Source organism: Podarcis gaigeae, assembly GCF_964106915.1.
Source record: "Podarcis gaigeae genome assembly, chromosome: 6".
Classification (NCBI taxonomy): Eukaryota; Metazoa; Chordata; class Lepidosauria; order Squamata; family Lacertidae; genus Podarcis; species Podarcis gaigeae.
This window is the reverse complement of record NC_139682.1, coordinates 34977202-34998492: the sequence shown is the minus strand read 5'-3', so window position 1 is coordinate 34998492 and position 21291 is coordinate 34977202. Positions and strand designations below refer to the sequence as shown.

Here is a 21291-nt window from a genome sequence, read left to right as displayed (position 1 = left end):
GATCTTTCTCAAAATAGCTTAAATATCTCTTATAACTATTCTTATAGTTCTGCATGTTTCTATTTAAATACAAAATACTACACCTTACTATCTTGCGATGGTTATACAACAAGCACCCTGGATAAAGCATGGCTTATTTTAGCACAGATCGTGAGATGCTTTTATTGTGTCCTTGATTCAATATCTCCACTGCACTGTAAGTAACAAACAAAAATCAAAGCTAGATGACGTATTAGGACTACCCAGGTCACTCTTTCTCAGGACTTAATGCCCGGTTTTAAAGTAATCTGTTCTGGAAAATTGATTGTGAGTTTTATGTAGAAATGCTGGCATTTTAGTCTTATTACAGTTAATATTTCCTCCTCAAGCTCTAGTTTGACTTCCTTATAAAAGTGCTCCTCTATAACAGCATTCAGGATAATTAGAGGCTACTTTATTTCATACAGGAAAAAGAAACGTGTTTTCCGTAATATGTCCATAAATTCCTGTGTTTAGAAGTGCAGATGTGAGTCTGGAAGGTTCTAAAGTTTGAGCAGAGACCAATTTTTGGAGGAAGATTAGTGTTTGGTAGATTGAATCATTGCACTAATTATTGCACTGTACTTCAGAGAATATCACAAGGCCTTGTCCATGATAGAGAGATAAGAGTGTGTGTATGTGTGATTCAAAAATGAAATTGCTACTAGTATTATTAATATAAGCACATATACATAGAAAGCTGCCTTGTGCTAAATCAAACCATTGTCCATCTAGCTCAATATTGTCTATACTGCCTGGCAGTGGCTCTTAGGATTTCAGCCAGGAGATTCACCAGCTGTACCTGGGGATGCTAGATATTTAACCTGGGACCGTCTGCATGCAAGGCAGATGCTCTACCGGTGACCTATGGCCCTTCCCTGATCTCGTCCTGTCATTGGCATAACAGAGTGCTCTGTCTCCTCAAATATGTAGCAGTATAGAATGCAGGTAATAATGAGGTAGTTCTGGCATGTTTTGTTGGATCCATTCAATGGACCCTTTTTGTTAAACATTATCCTAGGGGGTATTCCAAAATGTTAGTGGACAAATCTATAGATTTGCCCATAAGGTTTAACTCTGATCTTGATTCTTAATGTCATTCAGAAATAATAAACCGATGCAAATCAAGCAAGGTTGGTCACTGTCAATCCTATTAGATATGCTATATAAGTGCAGAAAAACCTTTTAAAGATGTGTGATTTTGCATGGCTGTAGTTGTGTTCAACAAGTATCTGGCATGAAATATATTGCTCTGGGAAGAATCCTGAAAATCTCAACTTCCAGTTGAGGGAGTTCTGTTTATACAGGGTTTTCATAGATTTAAGCTTGGTGACATGTGTATGTCAGATTGCGGATCTTGGCCACACATGGCCCAAGAACAAACAACTTCCTCTGATTTAGGATATACTCATATGTTGCATAGGAATTCAAGGGCTGTAAGCAGCAAATGAGATATACATTGGAGAGGTTGATCTTTTAATAGGCTCTCCCAGGATGTTTTGAAAGCTCTGATTATACTCTGATGCCTTTTTAAGCATAGCAAGCTTTAAGTTATGAATTACTATCTTTAGACCAGATTATTTTGTGTCTTATTTTGATGCTAGCTATCAGAAGTAACACAGCAGCAGTTGTCTGTTAGGAACAATATCTGCCAATGACATAGACATAGATTTAACTTTTATTGTAGGATTTAGAGAACTTATGGTGGAGTAGATAGAGTTGTGGCTTACATTTCATGTCCTCACTCTGTCATGAGCCCTCTGGAGATATCACAGAGGTGATGGGCGGATCCTGTAAAGGTGAGGGAATCAGGGAATTGGAACTAGATGACCCAAAGGACGAGAAATTGAGAATGTCAGAGCTGGTGGAGGGGGCCAGTGATCAATAGAGTCCGGAGTTTGATTCTGGTGAAGGTTCAAGCAGGTTGTCAGAGAAGTGTCTCACCCCTGTGATATCAGCCAGGCACCTCCTATAGGGTCTATGCAGCTGTTGGTTCCTCCTATCAGTAAGGAGCCTCCTCCAGGAGAGTAAGTTGGATACTGAACTGGCACCAAGTACATTGAAACAAACCCCACAGGACCAACCCACTAGCAGATGTGCCCATTTGCTTGCCTAGAGCACAAACAACTGTTATTTGCCATGCTAAGTCTTGTGCTCACCTTATCTTCAAAAAGAAGAGGCAGGGTGTGTGTAGCTTGTTGGATCAATGTTTCAGCTTAGCCATGCAGTTCACCTGATGTACCTTTAATTCTTGCCTGACTATGTACTTCTCAAATATACCACGGTATGCATTTAAGAATTTGGCAGAACGTAATCCTGAGTTTGAGTTCTTCATCTGGCAATGAATTCCAGAACACATTCAGCCATAAGGCTCACTTTGTCAGTTCATTCTCTCTTAACCTACCTCACACAGCTGTATGGACAAATGGAACTGCTATGTGTATGTCACCATGTGGTCTTTGGAGGAAGGATGAGATATGAATGGGAGCAATAAATGGGAACTAGAACGCATTGTCTGGTTATCCATTTATTTGGCTTTCATGGCACCTTTTGAGGAAGCTGTGATTAAATTTCTATAACATTTGTTTTACAAATGAAAGCATGTGATCTACACTCCTAAATATATGACTGGAATAGTTCATCTGCAGTCAATAGTTCTTTTTTCTTTCTTTTTTAAGGTACTAGGATTTCTCAACCTGAATGCTTATAGGAAAAGGTCACAAGAGTTCTATTATCTTTAATTACAGAGAAGTGTTCTGATGTAATACCTTCCAATGTTATATATTTAATGTGTCAGAATAATTATATATATATATTTAATGAGCACGTGGTATGCTACGGGTACAAAGTAGCATGAAAATGCCTCTACTTAAGAAATATGTGACTTGATTCCCAGACTGGTAGAGATTGATTGTAATCTGCAGTAACTTGAATAGAAGCCAATAAAAGCTAGCCATAACTGTTCCAGACAAAGATTATTATTGCTGTCAATGAGACTTATAATTATCTGCATTGGTTGTTCAGCACAGTAAGATTGCATCTTGTGCACATTTAACTTGCAAGATTTCAACCACCCTCAATTAAAGGTAAGCTGGTTGAAATTGTGCCAGTTTAATCCAAGCAAGGTGAAGCTCTTAAAAACTCTTTATGCTGGGTCCCTTTGGCGTTATCTAGTGTGGCAAGAGCTTTTAAGCTCTCCACCCTGCTTCCAAGATCCACTCAGCGCACTGGCTGTGTGATGCTTTTGCGAGGCCACCCATGTTGCTGCAAGAGTATCCCCGGCTTCCTACAGCTGGCACATTGAGTTGGCCTTGCTCCCCAAGCAAAGCAGAATCTGCTTGGGTTACTTGGTGCAGAAGCAGCTTTTAAGCTCTCCATCATGCTTGCTGGGCAAGGCCCGCTTGGTGTGCAAGCTCTGGGAATACTGGCAATTCCTTCTGTCTCCTCCTCACCCATGAGCCATGGGGTGACTCCAAATGTTTGGGTATATGTGGTTTTCATGTATATGTGGAACCCTTGGAACAAAACCCCTGTGTAAGATGCTATCATACTGTAATAATTTTACTGTGCATTCAGATACTGCTAAGAAGTAAACTTGGAATTTTGCAAACCACTAGCTGTTTTCTCTTGAATTACATGATTAAAGCTTCCAAAGTATCATAATGAGATTCAGCCAGCTTCCTAGTCAAAACTTACATTTCTTTAAAAACCTGAAGAAGCAGATATTAAACTTGAAGTCAATATTGGTTTATTCATTTTATTTACATTTTATCATTACAGTAACTAATAGAGAAAAGAAAATATAACTCAACAATTTCACAGCTTCCTATATCACAGCTTTTAAGATAACAAACAATAAAGACAAGCCATGTATGAGTTAATGTCTGAGTTCTTCTATAAATGACCATGTGTTCAATGGGATCTTGATTCTCTCTTTTGCCTTTTGATATACGGAATAAACAAAAACAATAAAATAGTGAATTTATCTCTGTCAGTTTAGCCTTGAGTTTTTTAAACAAGACTCCTAAGTTTCTCATCCATCAGTATGGTCCACACTCAGTATTTTATGAAAAATATTTCACAATTAAATTTTTACTGATGTCTTGTATATTTTTTCAGTCATATTAACCAGAAAACCCAGTTTGAAAATCCAGTTTTGGAAGCCAAACGGAAAAAACAGCTAGGACAGACGGATGGAGGCCCTTCAAATCCAGGTATTGGTTTCAATGGCAGCTTTACATGTTGAACACAGTCGTGTTAGCTTTCATTATCACACAGGGAAAAAATTGTCAGATAATTTTAACAGATATTTTAGAAAATATTTTCAAACCATTAAGTACTACTTTATTAATCTCACCAATGAGTGGTTTGTGTTTATTTTTGTAGCTTATTTATCTATCTTTCAGAAACTATTAGCATAAATATTTTTCCATCTTATAGCGCACTTTATGTGCAATACTATATACCTAAGGGCCATTAGTAGGCTGGCCACCAAGCTTTTGTTGGTGAATGCAGGATGTGCCATCTGCTGCTATTACTGCTGCTTGAAAGTGAAGCTGAGGCTTGCTTTGGATTCCCATTCAAAGATCCCTCATACTAAACACCCCTCAGTTGGGGCTGTTGGGAGTTGGAGTCCAGCATCATCTGGAGGTCCTCATTTGTATTTAGAAGCTTTGTGCTACATTGAGTTTCCTACAGACATGACGTATGTGTAAAATGTTTAAAGATTGAAATAATAATTACATTTTCAACATACAATGTGACAATTTGAAAATATGCAAATGGCACTGCTTCCATTTGAAGGCTTTATGTTTTATACACACATTGTCATAGGTGTGCATTAGTACCCCATAAGACAGTATTGCTGTGCTGTATATTTATAACAATCTCTGCAGTTGAAACAAATTGGTGGTCTTATAGCTGCATAATGAGCTTAAGACATCCTAAAGGCATTTGTTGTAATCAGCTTGGATGGACAGACAGTGATTTGGCTATCTGGACACAGGATGAAGATGGAGCAGCAAGTGTGTGGCTTCAGGTCTTCTGGTTCCTGCCTTCAGTTCTAATCACAGCATTTGATAATCAGTTATGGCCCAGCCATACTGCTGGCATCAAACATAGGATAACTGGAACAGTCATAATCTCCAGTTGTCTTTTGTGTTAACATGAAACTCAAAAGGTTCTTTTCTTTCTTAGCATTATCCTTTTAACCAGATAAAGGCAAATCCATACTTAGCTTGGCTACCCCACTACCCCCTGGGCTGGAACTGGAGCTGCTATTTCATTGGTTATGACTTCACATTTGATTTCTGCTATGAAGATTTATTTCTAATCTTATTCCAAATGCTATATTTTCCCCTGCATCTCCTTTGTTGCTTTTATTTGACTATTCTTGCAGTTATTTTTCTTGTTAGATTGTGTATTACTGCTATATTAGTTAGCTTTAGCTGCGGCCCCAATTATTGAATGACTATATGGGGAACCCTTTTGTTTGGCTGCAGAACCAGTGAAGTCTCTCTTCACCCGAGACCCATCCCAGTTGATAGGAGCACTCATACGGACATCATTGAAGAAAAGCAATATGGGCTTTGGCTTCACAATCATTGGTGGAGACAGACCAGATGAGTTTCTGCAGGTGAAGAATGTACTGAAAGATGGACCAGCTGCACAGGATGGCAAAATTGCACCAGGTGAATTAAGGGTTCCCCCCCCCCCTCCATATTTATTTTGCAGTTTGGACAAATGGTGATACAAAGATTATGAAAACAGATGGTGAAAACAATTCAGTGATGGTACTGTTGAAGTTTGCTGCTGTGTGTTTCAAAAGTTTCATTAACAGTGAAAATGAAGTAACAAAGTGTTTAAAGGAAGCACCTGTCTTCTGTATTGCATCTCCTTATCTAGCTATGTTTGCTGCCGTTACTCTTTTCTGTTCAGAAGACTAAAGTAGATTTAAAAAGATTAACATTTGTGCTTTTCAGTCTTTTATTCTTTTGGCTCTTCGGACTCCAGTTTAAGACTAGGGTAGGTTGCAGCTGCTGTAGATTCCTTCAGGATTTTCTAAATTTAGTTGCTACATTCTTAGCCATGCATGACATAACATCAGGCTTATTGCATGCTATTCTGGTGGTGTAAGAGTTCTTGTGCAAGATTTTGTTAATCGGTTTTTTGTGTCTTTGGCCATTTTGCAGATGTTTAATACATGTTTAAAATGAATATAGAGAACCACAAAATAAGTAGCTGAACATTGGTGCATTCTGTTACGAAGTACACCCAGTGTTCCAGATCATTTATTTGTTTCACAATTACATAAGAATCACTTTTTTAAAAAATGTATAAATGCTTCTCTATATAATTGACCGGTAGACACAGGTTCAGAATTTTAGAACCACTTCATTCATTGAATAGTCATAATTTTGTAAGTACAGCCACATATTGTGTACGGTTGCATCTAACACTCATTTAACTTGCATGATTTCAACCATACATTGTTGAAAGCAGGCTGGTTGGTATTGTGCAAGATAAATCCAAGCCAGGTGGAGAGCTTAAAAGCTCTTTTTGCACCAGGCTCACTTGGAGTTACCTGGCACATAAAAAACTTTTAAGCTCTCCACCTTGCTTGTTTGTTCCAAAGTGGTTTGTGGAGGGCGGAAGTCCAGTGTAGAGCATAATGACCATTATTAGCGCCATCATCATTATCACCTTTTTCCTGGTTGTTCCAAAGTTCTTGGGTGTGGTGTGGCATCATTATTATCAATATCATCGCCTTTTTCCGGCTTGTTCCCAAAGGGCAGCTGGGCAGGGCAGGGCAGAGGCGTTATCATTGTCATTATCATCATTATGACACCACTACTACTATCATCATTATTATCTCCTTTTTCTTGATTGTTCCCAAGTTGTTTTGTTTCATAGGGAGAGGCATTTTTATCCTCATCACCTTTTCCTCCTGCCAGGAGGGATTGTTCCCAAGTTGTTTGGGGAGGAGAGAACACAGTGCAAAAGCGAAAACATTAATTTTGTTATAATCTCCTCATACACCCCTAATTTTGAGAAGCATATATATGACATTCTGCCTCTAATATCACACTTATTATTGGCCAGTATTGTTCAGCTGCTATTCTGGTGAGTTGACTTTTATGTATTTTAGGTGTATTGTATTCTTTTCTATTCCATAAAGATTTTTTTAAAAAAAATACTTGCCAGCTATCATTAAAGGGTCATTTGTTTTTGTTTTCTTGACTATGCATGGTATGGCTGGCTGTAGCTATTGAATATGTTTACTGGATTCAGTTATGTTCTAATTTTCTGTCTAATTTACAGCAACACACCAGGAGCAGATGGCATAAGTACCAAGACTTAATAGTGTCTGGAAAAGCAGAAAGATTTTTCAAACTTTTAATCCATTTGTTCATATTTGAACAATCCAATTGTTCACATTTGAACAATTTTATGTTCCTGTGTCTTTTCTTGCAGGTTGTATTAGGTTGTATCCAGTGTTAGTCCTACTTGGAGTAGACCCCTTGAAATTATGGACACTACTAACGTAGGTCCATTAATTTCAATGTGTCTACTCTAAGTAGAAATAGCTTAGTTGGTAGAGCATGAGATTTTTAATCTCAGGGTCATGGGTTTGAGCCCCACATTGGGCAAAAGATTCCTGCCTTCCAGGGGGTGGGACTAAATGGCCCTCACACTCCCTTCCAACTCTACAATTATTTGATTCTTTCGCAAGCAGCGGCCATTTTGTGTTAGGCCACACCCTTGGTGGCAGTCATTTGTGACTGGTACCCTCAGCATTTTCTCAAAATTTCATATGTGCCTACCAACCCAAAAGGCTTTCTTCTCTTGTGGCAACGACAGTGCCCTCTCGAGGTAGAAATCTATTGAGAGTTGTACTCTTCATTTGTACAATTTATGACTTGCTTGTCCTCTGTGTAATGTTCTGATAAGTCTTACATAAAGGTCTTCCTGCTACATAGTTTTTAGAAATCATTTGGGGAGAGTAAACATATGAACACCTTGCCCTAAACATGTATTTCATTGTAAAAGAAAACATTCCACAATCTTTTTTATTATTTGTTTGGAAATAAACTTTAAAAAGCTTTGGAGAAAAATGAGGAAACCCCACCCCATTCCTGGCCCCCTCGACCTTCACATCTGTGATCCAGACTTTTCTCTCTCTGTTTGAGAGCTTGGTTTTCTCTGTTTTTGCTCAGAGCAGAGTGACTACCTTCCTAGAGTTCTCTTCTGACCACCACAAAAACAGCAGTTTATGGAATGTTCTCTTTGAGTCACTCTCCACATTGAACATTAGCGCCTTTTGTCTTTTTTCTCAGACAGGTTCTTCCTTTTCATGCTGTTGCTTTCATATTTTGTTTAGAAGGTTGTGGCCCTCATTTCTAGTCTCTATAATCTCTTTTCCTTACTTCCACACACATCTAATTACTGGGCAGATGTCTTAGATTGATAGATCTGAATCGTGTGAAATTCCATTGCAATAAGTCATAGATACAAAAAGCCAGTAAGAATTCATTTGGTTTACTGGCTTGCTTACAAGGAGGGCTGTTTGTGAAGTTGTCCATCATCAGACTGGGCATATGGTATGATAGCATTTATCAGATTCTACTGATTTTTCTTGTGTAGAGTTCAATGATGCATGTTCTCCATACTTGCTTTTGTGTTCTTAAATGGCAAATTATTTATGAAATAAGTTTAATATGAAAAAAAACTTGTAAGACTTTTCAGTGGCAATACATGAAAGCTAGAAGACTAGTCTATTTCTTTTGAAATGTGTTAGAATGTATGAAGTAAACTATATGCTTACTGTTACATGTACACTGCTTCCATTTTGAAACCCACTGATTCCCTTTTGAAATTGCAAGAGTCTGCTGCAGATTAAGCTTTATATATTTAGAATTGTGTGATCCTATCAGAGCCAAAACACAGATTACATGCAAGAGAAATCCTGCCTTGTGCTGCAAATGAGCAAAAGGAAATAATGCTATCTTTCTTCGCTAGTATTTTGAGTAGTTTCCAGTTTTTTTCCTTAGAGAGGTTACTAACCTTCTGCTCATGCTAAGGTATGGGAATAATGTTTAATTGTATTAACAGTGTCCTGTTTGCTTTTAACAGGTGATGTCATTGTGGACATAAATGGCACGTGTGTCTTGGGCCATACCCATGCTGATGTTGTCCAGATGTTTCAATTGGTTCCTGTCAACCAGTATGTGAATATGACTCTGTGTCGTGGATACCCTCTTCCTGATGAAAATGAGGACCCTGTTGTAGATATTGTTACAGCCACTCCTGTCTTAAATGGTCAGCAAATAGTAAAAGGGGATACTTGTATGATCAACCAAGAGTTAATACCCGGAACAATGGTTTTGGACCAGAATGGAAAGCCAGGGCATATCTTACTCAATGGACGCTTGAATGGCCCTTCCACAGACCTCAACGAACAGAGGGCCTCAGTGTCTTCTTCAGGATGCTCTCAAGCAGAACTGGTCACAATTCCTCTGATCAAGGGACCTAAAGGTTTTGGATTTGCAATAGCTGACAGCCCTGTAGGGCAGAAGGTGAAGATGATCTTAGATAGCCAGTGGTGCCATGGTCTTCAGAAAGGGGATATAATTAAAGAGATTTATCATCAGAATGTGCAGAACTTAACTCACCTTCAGGTGGTAGAAGTACTGAAGCAGTTTCCAGTTGGAGCAGAAGTGCCACTGCTTATCCTAAGGGGAGGTAGGTAATGACATTTTTATGTATTTTAAAATATCTGTCACTTTTAAGCACTGTGTAATGGGGTAAATGTAAGTTTATCACTCTTTTGCACTGTGTATTTTTATATTTATGGGTGATAATAAAACTAGAAAATGTCATACTCTCTCTTTTCATTTTTTTAAAAAAGATACTAAGAATTGTGAAACACTGTAAGATCTTTCTTTCAACATACATTGTCTTAATACATGTTGATGGTTTAAATCAGTGTGGTTTTGACAGGTTCATTCTACCTTGAAAATGAAGTGCAGTTGTCCAAGCAAAATCCTGCTTCTCAGGAGCCAACATGCAAAATTTGATTATGCAGTCTTAAGAGGTGTCCAAATGTATAGTGAAGAAACAGCTTTCCCAAATATATTGTAGATATAATGTATGAAAGGTGAATACTTGAGTACTGCCAGATAAGAACTTCACTTGTGGTTTCCTGGTTTGCCTTTCATTTGTCTTGATCTACTGTCTGTCCTTTCTGGTTGCTTATTTTGGCTTCTTAACTTCACCTTGCCGAGGGTCACATAATCAAGAGGGTCACATAATCAAGTGTTAAGCATAAGTGTAAGCTTTCTTTTACTGGTGGGCTCTGCATTGTCATAAAGTACTATTTGTGATATCAGTTTGTCCAACTTGCCAGGTCACTTCAGCTCTAAGTGATCTTGGTTAAAGTGGCTAAATAATACAAATCCCTCTATTGATCTTGTATATATTTATATACAACTTTTGGGGGAGTTCAGATTTGGAATTGCCCTCAGTGTGAAAACTGACTGATAGGATTCACTTTTCCTGTGGTAAGGAAAATTCCTTTTTTGCAAGATGTTTTGGCCATCTGTTACATGGTTAGCCTAGGTACTAATGTTAACTATAGATCGTTGTCCACTCCACCCTTGGGTAGGTGGGTGGGTGGTGAAGGCAGAGGGAACACTCCAGTGGAAATATCAATTTCTATTTATTGTGTTTTTCAGAGGTTTAGCTGTATTGCAGCAAAAACATCTGAGAGTCCCATGACTTCTTAAAGACTAAGAAATTCATGGACTAAAGCTCACGTCATTAGATACTTCAAATAAAATGGACTCTAGTCTACAAAAGCTTATAACTTAATACATTTGTTCATATAAAAGGTGCCACAATATTCTTTTTTCTTCCTGTACTATACCTGTAAGCTTTTCTTTCTGTTGGAAAGCTGATATGCTCCCTGTCCCTCTTCAGCTCAATGGTTGATTACTAAGAAGATAAACAAATTTTTATTGTATTTAATTGTATGAGGCACCCAGAACATTTAAAATAAATGTTGGAATAAAAGGATTTTGAATTCCCCTGTGAGAATGGAAAATATATATATTAATTTATATCACTGTGTCTGGGGCAGATGAACTTGTTCCATGGTTCTTGGAACAAATTGAAAGATGCTGATTTACTGAAAACAACCTGTTTATAATGCCATCTGTTTGTAGGTTCACTGATTCTTATCTCTATTATCAAATGTTCGGGAAGTTGGGATTAATTGCTACCTAAAGTGCAATTAAGCCATGGTACTATTGACCTGTTTTTGGAATCTACTTTGTTATCTGAGCTATACTGTCATGGTTCAGATTATAATACTAGCTCGACACCTGAATTTACTGCAGAATTCATTAACTATTGTGATTTTAGTAGTAGGCTTTTAGAAAGCTTTTTTTTGTGAGGAGAACAAATTAAGTTATAGAAGAGATTTTTCTATAATGTAAAATTAACCAAACAGAGGATGTATCTTCGAGTTCTTGGAAGGAACTTGTGCTGTTCTTTATCATCTTAAAAACTGCAGTAGAAATAAGACCTCTTTGGTAGGGATGTGTAAGGTTCTAGGTGGCCTGCTCACTAGAAACCTGGAACACTTTCTCCTTGGCAAGCTTACAAGTGGATTTGTGAATGCTTGGACAAGACCTCTAGAATACAGAGTTCTAACCCACCAGATTAGTATACCGGATATAGAAAATTATAGAATATAGTGGTGTGATGGGTTATATTAATATTTATTCTCTATTTTAGGCCCTTCCTCACCTACTAAAAGTTCCAATGTTGTGAGTATTGATAATGTGAGTATTGATCAGAGTTGTTTGAATTGACTGCAATTTTTTGTTCATAAAGTAAGTTGATGATAATTCAGATTAGCTCTTTTATAGCCCTCCAGGCAGGGCTGTCTTAATCATATGCAGTGCCGGGGTACAAAGATCCGCCCAGCGTCCACCCCCCCACCCCACCCCGGTTGTCCAGTCCCAGGTGCGCAGGAGGGCGGAGCTGGCCGGCTGCCTCAGTGTCTCGCTGGCTCAGTCACCCCCCAAACTCTTGGCACAGAACCTGCACAAGGCTCGCAGCAGAAGAGCCCGCTGCAGTGCTCCAACCAATGGGCAGGTTCTTCCCTAGACTCAACTCTCGGGCCCTGGACTCTCGGCCTGGCGCTCCTGACTGCCTGGCACCCGGGTGTCCCACACCTCTAGCGCCAATGGGTAAGACGGCCCTGCCCCCAGGTTCCTTTTGAGGTATAAGTTTTGATCTCACTTCCACATAAGAATGGTGTGCAGCAAAAAACATCTCTCTCTGCTCAGGATTTGTGGTGGAAGACTGACATAAAATTTAAGTTGTACAATAGCTGCTAGCCACCACTGGTGTTTCGTAAATCTGGATGAAATTATTTATATATCTCCCTTAACTTTTGTAAAGGACAACTTATTCCTAAATTTCTGAGTGTAGTAAAAATCCCCTCCATTGGCTTACTTTCTGGTATTAATTTGAGAGGAGAATGAATTTTGCTTGCTGCCTCAACTGCATTAATAGCTCCCAAACTCTGTTGTTCATTGGAGTAGATAATAGCAAAGGAAAGGCTGTGTAGATTGAATAGAATCAACGAGCAGCCTTTCTGTATTCAACCTTTACTTGTTGTTTTCCTTTCCAAGATAGGGAATAGGAAAAGGCTTAGCACAGGTAAGGGCTGGTGAGCATGTTAGCTATGCCACTTAAGGACAAAGTTTAAAACAGTTGTACCGCTAAAACAATTTTGGTGAGTATTAGTGCTGAGCCAAGTGAAAAAGAGATTATGAACCCTTCTTGAACTCTTTACAGTGCACAGTGGTAACTCTTACTTTAAAAATTCTGGGTACACATATTAGGCCTTGCATATCGATATATTGCCCAGGACCGGTATGAAGGGCAGAGCGCAATGGCAGCTCCACTCAGCAATATATTGCTGGTGAAACCACCACCATTCCTAAGTCCCTCTGCCTCCAGTGCACTGAGGGAAAAACAGACTGCAGTGACAGCTGAGACAGTTTTACCCCTCACCATTTGGGGCCAATACAGCTTCTTTCAACATCACGGTTTATCGCCAAACCACAATATTTCATCACCGTGTTGAAAACCTAACATCACCCAGCCCTAACACATATAAAATATATGTCAGCATCCTAGTAGAAGAGTGTGGTCTAATAACTCATGGAAGCACTATCCAGCTTGATTACCCTCCAAGATTAATCCAAAAAAGAGTTATGAGCACTTCTTTTATCTTTCAGTGTACCATGTATATTAATCTTCATTGTTTTTTTTTACCTGTCTCTGAATCTCATTTGTGTGCAAACTGATAAGATGTGATGTTGAAACACATACTTCATATTTGCTTTGCCTTCGCCTTCAGTTTATGGTTTTCAGTAGGATATGCATGCATGCACAAGCACATATTTTTCTTTGCTTTTTTAAATGAAAGTGCTGAATGAGACATGAAAAAGTGTTCCTCTCAAGTATAGTTTAAGTAGGGAGATTGGGTTCTTTCATAATTGTCATGACTCCATTTTTTATTGTTACCACTCCTGGCAAAATACTCATCCAGGGTATGATTGAATTTCACAAAAATCAATATCTTTCAGGTTGATTAAATGTACTTTTTTCTTATATCTACTCAGAAATTAGAGTAAGAAGCATTGAAAGATTACTTTCGTGAATGGTACTTGATAGGGCCTTTTCTCTCATACTCAAAAAAGCACCGTATTTTTCGTCCCATAGGATGCACCTAGTTTTTTTGGGGGGAAATAAAGGAAAAACATTTTTCCTTTATTTCCCCCCCCCCAAAAAAAAAACCAGGTCAGGGAAACCAAACCAGGTCGGGGAACAGCGGTATGGCAGCGCTCCGCCTCCCCGCTGTCCCCCGAGCTTGTGGGGCTGGCGCTGGGGAGAACTCCCGCAGGGCTCCCCAGGCTGCGGATGTCTGCCCGGCGCGCGGTGTACTCTGCTTCAAGGCCCCCTGCGCGCGGGCTGCAGGCTGCTATCCTCAGCCGAGGGAGCCCTGCAGGACCTCCCGCAGGGCTCCCTCGGCTGCAGATATCTGCCTGGCGGTGAGGCGCTCTGCTTCAGGGCGCCGCGAGCGCCGGGCAGCAGGCTGCTATCCGCAGCCGAGAGAGCCCTGCAGGACCTCCTGCGGGGCTCCCTCGGCTTGCTGATAGCTTGCTGAAGCCTGGAGAGCGGTTGGTGCACACCAACCCCTCTCGCTCTCCAAGCTTCAGCGAAAGCCTGCATTCGCCCCATAGGACGCACATAGATTTCCCCTTCATTTTTGGAGGGGAAAAAGTCCGTCCTATAGGGCGAAAAATACGGTAATTTCAGAGTTATGCTGAACAAAAATTATGTTTTGGTCCTCTTATGTGAATGCATTTGGTTCATTTTCTATTAGCGCAATAATACTGTTCGGCAACTATTTTTAAAACTAGGAAATCATGTACAGTAAATGATTAGAAGAATCACTACTTTTATTTGAGTAAAGCTCTGAAGAACAGGAACACACTAGCTGTTGTACTAAGGTCACTTCTTGAAATCTTTGGAGGAATGCATTAAAATGCACAGACAGTTTTAAGTTCACTAAACATAAACTGAATGCTTAGTGACATCTACTTTGTCAGCTAATTGGTTTTAAAAGGGCAAATTCTTATGCTTATAAACATGTGGAAAGTTTCCAACTGTAAAATCCTTCAGGGATTTTCTCTTGGCAGCCATGAATCTATTCAAATGCTTCTGCAGATGAATATGCGCTCATTTGCAGACACGTTTCAGGCTTTGTCTCAATCCAGAACAAACATCTTAAAATCAACTAGTTTTATGAAACACTGAAAACGTACATTTGATCTGGAGCAGCCATTTTTTGCGGTCTCTTCTGCACAGAGTGAGGAGGAATTTTAGAGGGCTTTTACTTTCAGCCGTTTAATTCCTTGTGAATGATTTCCCCTTGTTATTCAGGGGGGACACCTGCAACTGTAGCAGCTATTCACACAAGTATACTGTATAGAGAAACAAACTGGCATAGATTGCATGTAGATTAGTTAAATGCAAATGTCAACATTACAAACCACTGTAACCAATCTATATTTTTCCCTTATAGAAGCTATCAGTATTGTAACTGGTTTCATTTACTATATAATGCTTTAAAATATTGCAACAGTTTAACACCTGTTATTTCAGTAATTCTTGCAACAGCTTTATAAAGTAGCTCAGTACTATTATTTCCCTTGTATTATAGTTGGTGGGCTGAGGCAGAGAAAATAGCAGCTTGCCTAAGGCCAATTTGGAGATTTGGGAACTTCCTAACTCACAACTATGCTGCATCAAATGCCCCTATTGTGGGGAGGGCATGACAAAACATTACAGGATAAGGACAGGGTAATCTTTGACAGGCCATCCATAATCCTTCTGGGTTTTCCTCCAACCCTCTGGAGCAGATTCAAAGCTGGGGGCACATGAGGAGAGGAGATGGAAGGGAAGTCATATTGTGCAAATGAAGCCCTTTCACAAAAGGGACAACTTCGTGGGATGCAACCCATTATTTTGGTATTTTGCCCATGGTTTCCCCACTTGCCATTTCATTCTCACAACTCTATGTGGTAGGTTAGGCTGAGAAAAGGGACTGGCTCAATGCCATCCAGTGAGCTTCAGTGGCACATACTTTCTGAGCTTGCAGCAGAGGTTTTATCTAAAACAGAAGTAGATTTGATGTGATGAATTTTTTAGGGACATTGGTAAGTGGAATCTTAAAGGACTTATGGCCACGTGATGTTCTCTGAAGTTATCATTCTTTATTCCACTGTTTTTACTGCTTTCACCTCATGAGTTAACTACAGTGGTACCTCAGGTTAAGTACTTAATTCGTTCCGGGGGTCCATTCCTAACCTGAAACTGTTCTTAACCTGAAGCTCCACTTTAGCTAATGGTGCCTCCTTCTGCTGCCACGCTGCTGGAGCACAATTTCTGTTCTCACCCTGAAGCAAAGTTCTTAACCCGAGGTACTATTTCTGCGTTAGCGGAGTCTGTAACCTGAAGTGTATGTAACCTGAGGTACCACTGTACTCATATTTAAAGTTTCAAATCAAGGCGATAAACTAAACAACTTGCAAGTTTCAGATCAAGACCATAAACCAGGGGTCAGCAACCTAAGGCCCATGGGCTGGAAGCAGCCCACGGAGGTCGTTTGACTGGCCCACGAGCTGCCCCCAAACCGAGCCACCTGCTCTCCCGCTGCGCTAAACTGGCGCACTGCCGTGCAGGGACTCACTTCTGCAGTGTCAAAAATCGTGTCCGCACACGCACCAACGCTGAAAATCATGGGCGCGCACGCGATCCGGCCCATGGAGGGATCTCTGCAGGACCGATCCGGCCCACGCAAGATAAACCATGCTGACCCCTGCCATAAACTCAATAACTTGCAGTTCTAGATTAACATTTCATTAGAAAACACTTTCAAATACCACAAGCAGTAATAATCCTTTTAGAAAGCATTAATTGAAGCATGCTTGTTATGAGCTGAGTTGTTATGGTGCTCATTACTGCTTCTCCCACTTGTTTAAGCGAGTTGGTATATTCTTGCAACTTTGTACAAGTGTATATTTCTGGTTTCTCTCTCCCCACCCTCTGCAGAAACTAGATAAGCAAGAAAATTCAGGAAGCCAAGAGACCATCAGTGAATCAGCCCCACAACCCATGCCTTTTCCACCCAGTGTTCTAAGGTCAGCGTCCCCAAAGCTAGACCCTTCAGAAGTCTACCTGAAGTCTAAAACATTGTTTGAAGAAAAACGTGAGTACATAGACTTAAGATACATATTGCAGCAAAGCTACCGGAAATGCATTCTGATCTGAGAATTGTCAAGCTCAGTCCTAAAAGGAGGTGCAGTAGAAAATAGTATCTCTAAACATTAACAGAGTGCTTTGCTCTCCCAATAAATACAGAGGTAAAATAGTTTCTCAGAACAGGTGATTAAGTTCCAGAGTCACTTACTGACCATTTACACTTGAGCAAAAGGTCCTATTTTATAAATTAGAGCACTGCTTTTACCACCAGATACCCACATACATTGAGCCTTTTGTATTTTAACTGAAACAAATTTTAAAGGACCTAAGACCCCTGTCCCCAAATGGGAAACACCAGAAACACCCAGATTGACAGCCATTTTATCTGAATCAATAACTCCATACACATTTTTCAGTTCAGGAGTTTAATTGTATGATCCGTGGAAGATGTAGGTAAGCAAACAAAGATGCAGTTGCCAGTAAGCCCAAGAAAGCAAAGGGAAGAAGAGGGAACTAAATAGTAGGAGCTCATACAATGAAGCAACAAATCATTGAAGAGAGAGATCCAGAGACAATGAAATAAAATACAAGCACTGACAAGAAAAAAGTAACTTAGAACAAGTACTAAAATATTCAGAGGAGATGGTGTTGCTGAGAAATCCAAGACCACACTGCAGCCAGGAGAACTTTCTTGAGTAAGTTCTCCAGCCATCTTGTTACAGCAGACAGCGGCTGTGAGCAACCAGCAGCATTATTTAATGCTGTTTGTATTTGTTTTCAAAGTAGCTATTTTGCCTATCATTTATTGAAATGTCCAATGAGTGGTGTGAAAAATGCCAAAATGTTTCAGGCCTTTGAAAAGTAAGAAGAAGCTGGATGTGGATTTTTACTAACCCATTGCAGATTCACTATCATCCCTAATGTATAGGTGATTAGGAAGTTATGACAAGAAAGTATATGACATAGGAAAGAAAGCTGCCTTGTGGGCAGAAACTAGCCCTGGTGGTGGAGGAGATATGGATGGTCCAAAAGGAGAAAGATATTCCAGGCTTCAGTATGTTAAAAACAGGATGATGGATCCTAACATTGGCTTCACCGGGACCCTTAACTTCTCTTTAAACTACTAGATGCCTGCTGGGACTCTTTAGGTATCTTATTGGACCACCCGACCATAACAGCTGAGAAGTCTTAACACACTCTAGCTAAAGCTCATCAGGAATAGGAAATAAATGTTGCCCTCACTGTAATAGCATTACAGAACTGAACCTACAGCTAAACTATTATAGGCTCTGGTGTGTCACTTCTAGTTCCTAGACATTGCAATTCAGCATCTGACAAAGAGGACTTTAGCCAGTGAAAACTTCTGTAATAATAAAGTAAGATTTTTGAAAACACTTATTTCAATTTAGCAAGAGGTGTATTTTGTATTTTATTGTATCTTTGTTTATTATTGTTGCTTTAAAACAGCTTGTATGAACAGATGCAATTATATGGCTGGCTGGCTGCCTGCCTGCCTCTGTTTTTAAATTTCATACTAAAACATTAGAAAAGACAAGGTGCATCACTGGTAGGCAAGTATATATGCAATAAATTTCAGTAGAGTTTAAAATCCTTTTATATAGATAAGATCAGGGATATGGTACAAACTGAGTGGAAGAGAAGGTTCTTTTTGTACGAATTATAAAATTAGTTTGGTCACCATATAGTCACCATCTCTCTAAACCGCCTGAGCTTGGACCTTAAAATTTATTCCTCTGGTACCTATAGAGCAGGCATAGGCAAACTCAGCCCTTCAGATGTTTTGGGACTACAACTCCCATCACCCCTAGCTAACAGGACCAGTGGTCATTGATGATGGGAGTTGTAGTCCCAAAGCATCTGGAGGGCCGAGTTTGCCTATGCTTGCCATAGAGCAGTGTTTCCCAAGCTTGGGTCACCAGCTGTTTTTGGACTACAACTCCCATCATCCCTAGCTGGCAAGATCAGTGGACATGGATGATGGCAATTGTAGTCCAAAAGCAGGTGGAGAACCAAGTTTGGGAAACACTGCTATAGAGGATTGGAACACATGCGATTACCCTTCCTGACCACAGACACAGATCTCTTCTTCAGAAGAAGGGTGTCTCATAATGCTGTTAATATTGTACTCTTTCTCTCAGTATAGATGATACTAATGCAAATATCTTAACACTGCCCCTCAGAAACTTATTAGCCAGCAATGATTTTCATATGTGAAGTAGGGGAGATCAATAGTCAGCTTCTGACATTGACCTAGTTACTGTTTTGTAACTGTCATTAAGATTTTGTTGGACTTCTCATTTCTATTCCATCTTCAGCAGTGTTTTTCCTAATTTTGTCAATAGAAGTTTGATGATAGAACTCTGCCAGTTCTGTCCTTAAGAGGAGTTTTCATCAGGTTTGCATATTATCAGAAGGCATCGGAAAGTAGCCCTGTTTAGGGAAGATTTTAATATTTGATGAATTATTGTATTTTAATATTTTGCTGGAAGCTGCCCAGAGTGGCTGGGGAAACCCAGCCAGATGGGCGGGGTATAAATTATTATTATTATTATTATTATTATTATTATTATTATTATTATTATTTTATTATGTGATTAGACAAATTTCTTTTGACAATTAAAACCAATTTTAACTATAAACTGTGAATTAAAATGATAGCTGAAATGTGGTGCTTCAACACGACAACCTAGTGCAGGTTGTAAATATTTATGGGGAAACATTGGATTTCCAATATTTTATATCCTGCTGTTAACAGTAATAATAAAAATAAAAATACAATAAGAAAATCACAAAGGTACAACTCTTCAGGATCCTTCCCACAGGATAGTCCAACTGAAGCAGAAATAGACATCTGGTGTTATCTTTGTCTGCCTCTCTCATAGTTCCTTCCCAGAGGGCAGCTGGTGGTAGATGATCAGGGGAGGGGACAACCTAGTTGAAGCAGGTTCTGTTATATTCTCTTTGACCACCCAGTGGTCCCTATTCAAATCATAGTTATTTTACATTTAAAAAGATGTACATAAATTGATATGGTCTTGTTCCATGCCACTTTACACTCCCTGTATATAGAGATAATATCAGTCAGTGTAAGAAAAAGTCTCAATGAAGCTGGCTCAGAATATTCAGCTGTCACAAGCTGGGAAGTATGAACTCCCATTAAAATTTGTGGCAATTATATGAAGACAGCTACAGAAATCATAATTATCCTGGATTAATACTAATATATGTATCATATTCCTACAAGGAATTACATAATTTTAATGACAGTAAATTCTGGAAGGCTTGTGAATAACCTTGATAAGTTTGCCTTGAAGATAGTCCTATCTGAAGCCCAGTCATTCAGTTGTTTACTAGCATACCTTGCCCACACTTACCTAGGTAAGTTATTTGTGATTCAAAGACAGAGAACTTTTTTTAAAAAATCTGCCCGGTCACCTGGAAGCAGTCTTTGTCAAAGGCAGCCAGATCACTGGCTTATCACTAGAATTTTCAGAGGGTTAGCCATGTTGGCTTGCTGCAGCAAAAACAATGCAGACTAACTAATGTATTATGTCATAAGCTTTTGTGGATTACCGTTCACTTCTCTAGTCCACAAAAGCTTGTTCCATAATACATTTTTTAGTCTGTTAGGTGCTGCAAGACACTGTTCCCTACCAGCTGAAGAAATTTGCTTATGGTAAAATTTGTTAAAAGGTTAAATCTGAACCTGAACCTGCTTCACTTGTCTGACTTAACATTTGTTTTTGATCTACATAATTTGGCTAAGTGGGAAAGTTTTGAGAGAGTTGGTAAAGCGTGCCCCAAGAGTTTGGTTTTAAGCTGGTTCTTAGCAGTTCTTAGGTAAATTCTTATAACTGCTAAAGTTTGTTTCAATCAGCTTAACACCAGTTTTGACCTTTTGGAATGCCTAAGTGCCATTTACTAACTTTGTGAAAAGGATAAAGTTTTCATCTAAAAGCTAATACCTATCTTTTTGGTTTCAAATATCATCTTCACCAGAGCCTACTATAGTTACACACTCTGAGGTCGTGTTCTCTTCCCAGATTTTACTAAGGGAAGTATTGGGAGCAAGAGTCAGGATTGTACACTCCCTCCCCTGTCTATCTTACCATGGGAGAAGCGAATGAACCCAGAAAGTTGTTTGGTCATTCACTTGTCTCCATGATGAGAGGAGCAGGGGGAGGAAGCAGATTAGTCCAAGGCCCACTCCCAGGTAACAGTCTGAAGGGTGTAATAACATCTAAATAGGGCTTAAAACTAAAGTTAACCAAATCTCCTTGTAACTCACATTATTCTGAAGTTTTCTTTTGATTTTTCTGAGGCTTTAACAGAGTATTTGTATTGTGGACAAGACGGAGTGCTTCCGGAAGTGGCAGAGAGATATCTCTAAATTTGTCTGGCAGGGCA

The 21291-nt window shown here is 39.4% G+C and overlaps 1 protein-coding gene across 5 annotated transcripts in view; it reads left to right on the top strand.

The window, feature by feature from the left end:
• MAGI3 (membrane associated guanylate kinase, WW and PDZ domain containing 3) overlaps positions 1–21291 on the top strand; it is a 114885-nt gene that overhangs the window by 61035 nt on the left and 32559 nt on the right. For all 5 annotated transcript variants that reach the window (XM_083745395.1, XM_083745397.1, XM_083745398.1 and 2 more), the window contains 5 exons: positions 4138–4232; positions 5520–5708; positions 9151–9759; positions 11815–11861; positions 16714–16870. In XM_083745395.1, the coding sequence (XP_083601521.1) occupies positions 4138–4232; positions 5520–5708; positions 9151–9759; positions 11815–11861; positions 16714–16870 (1097 nt within the window). The remainder of the gene's footprint in view (positions 1–4137; positions 4233–5519; positions 5709–9150; positions 9760–11814; positions 11862–16713; positions 16871–21291) is intronic.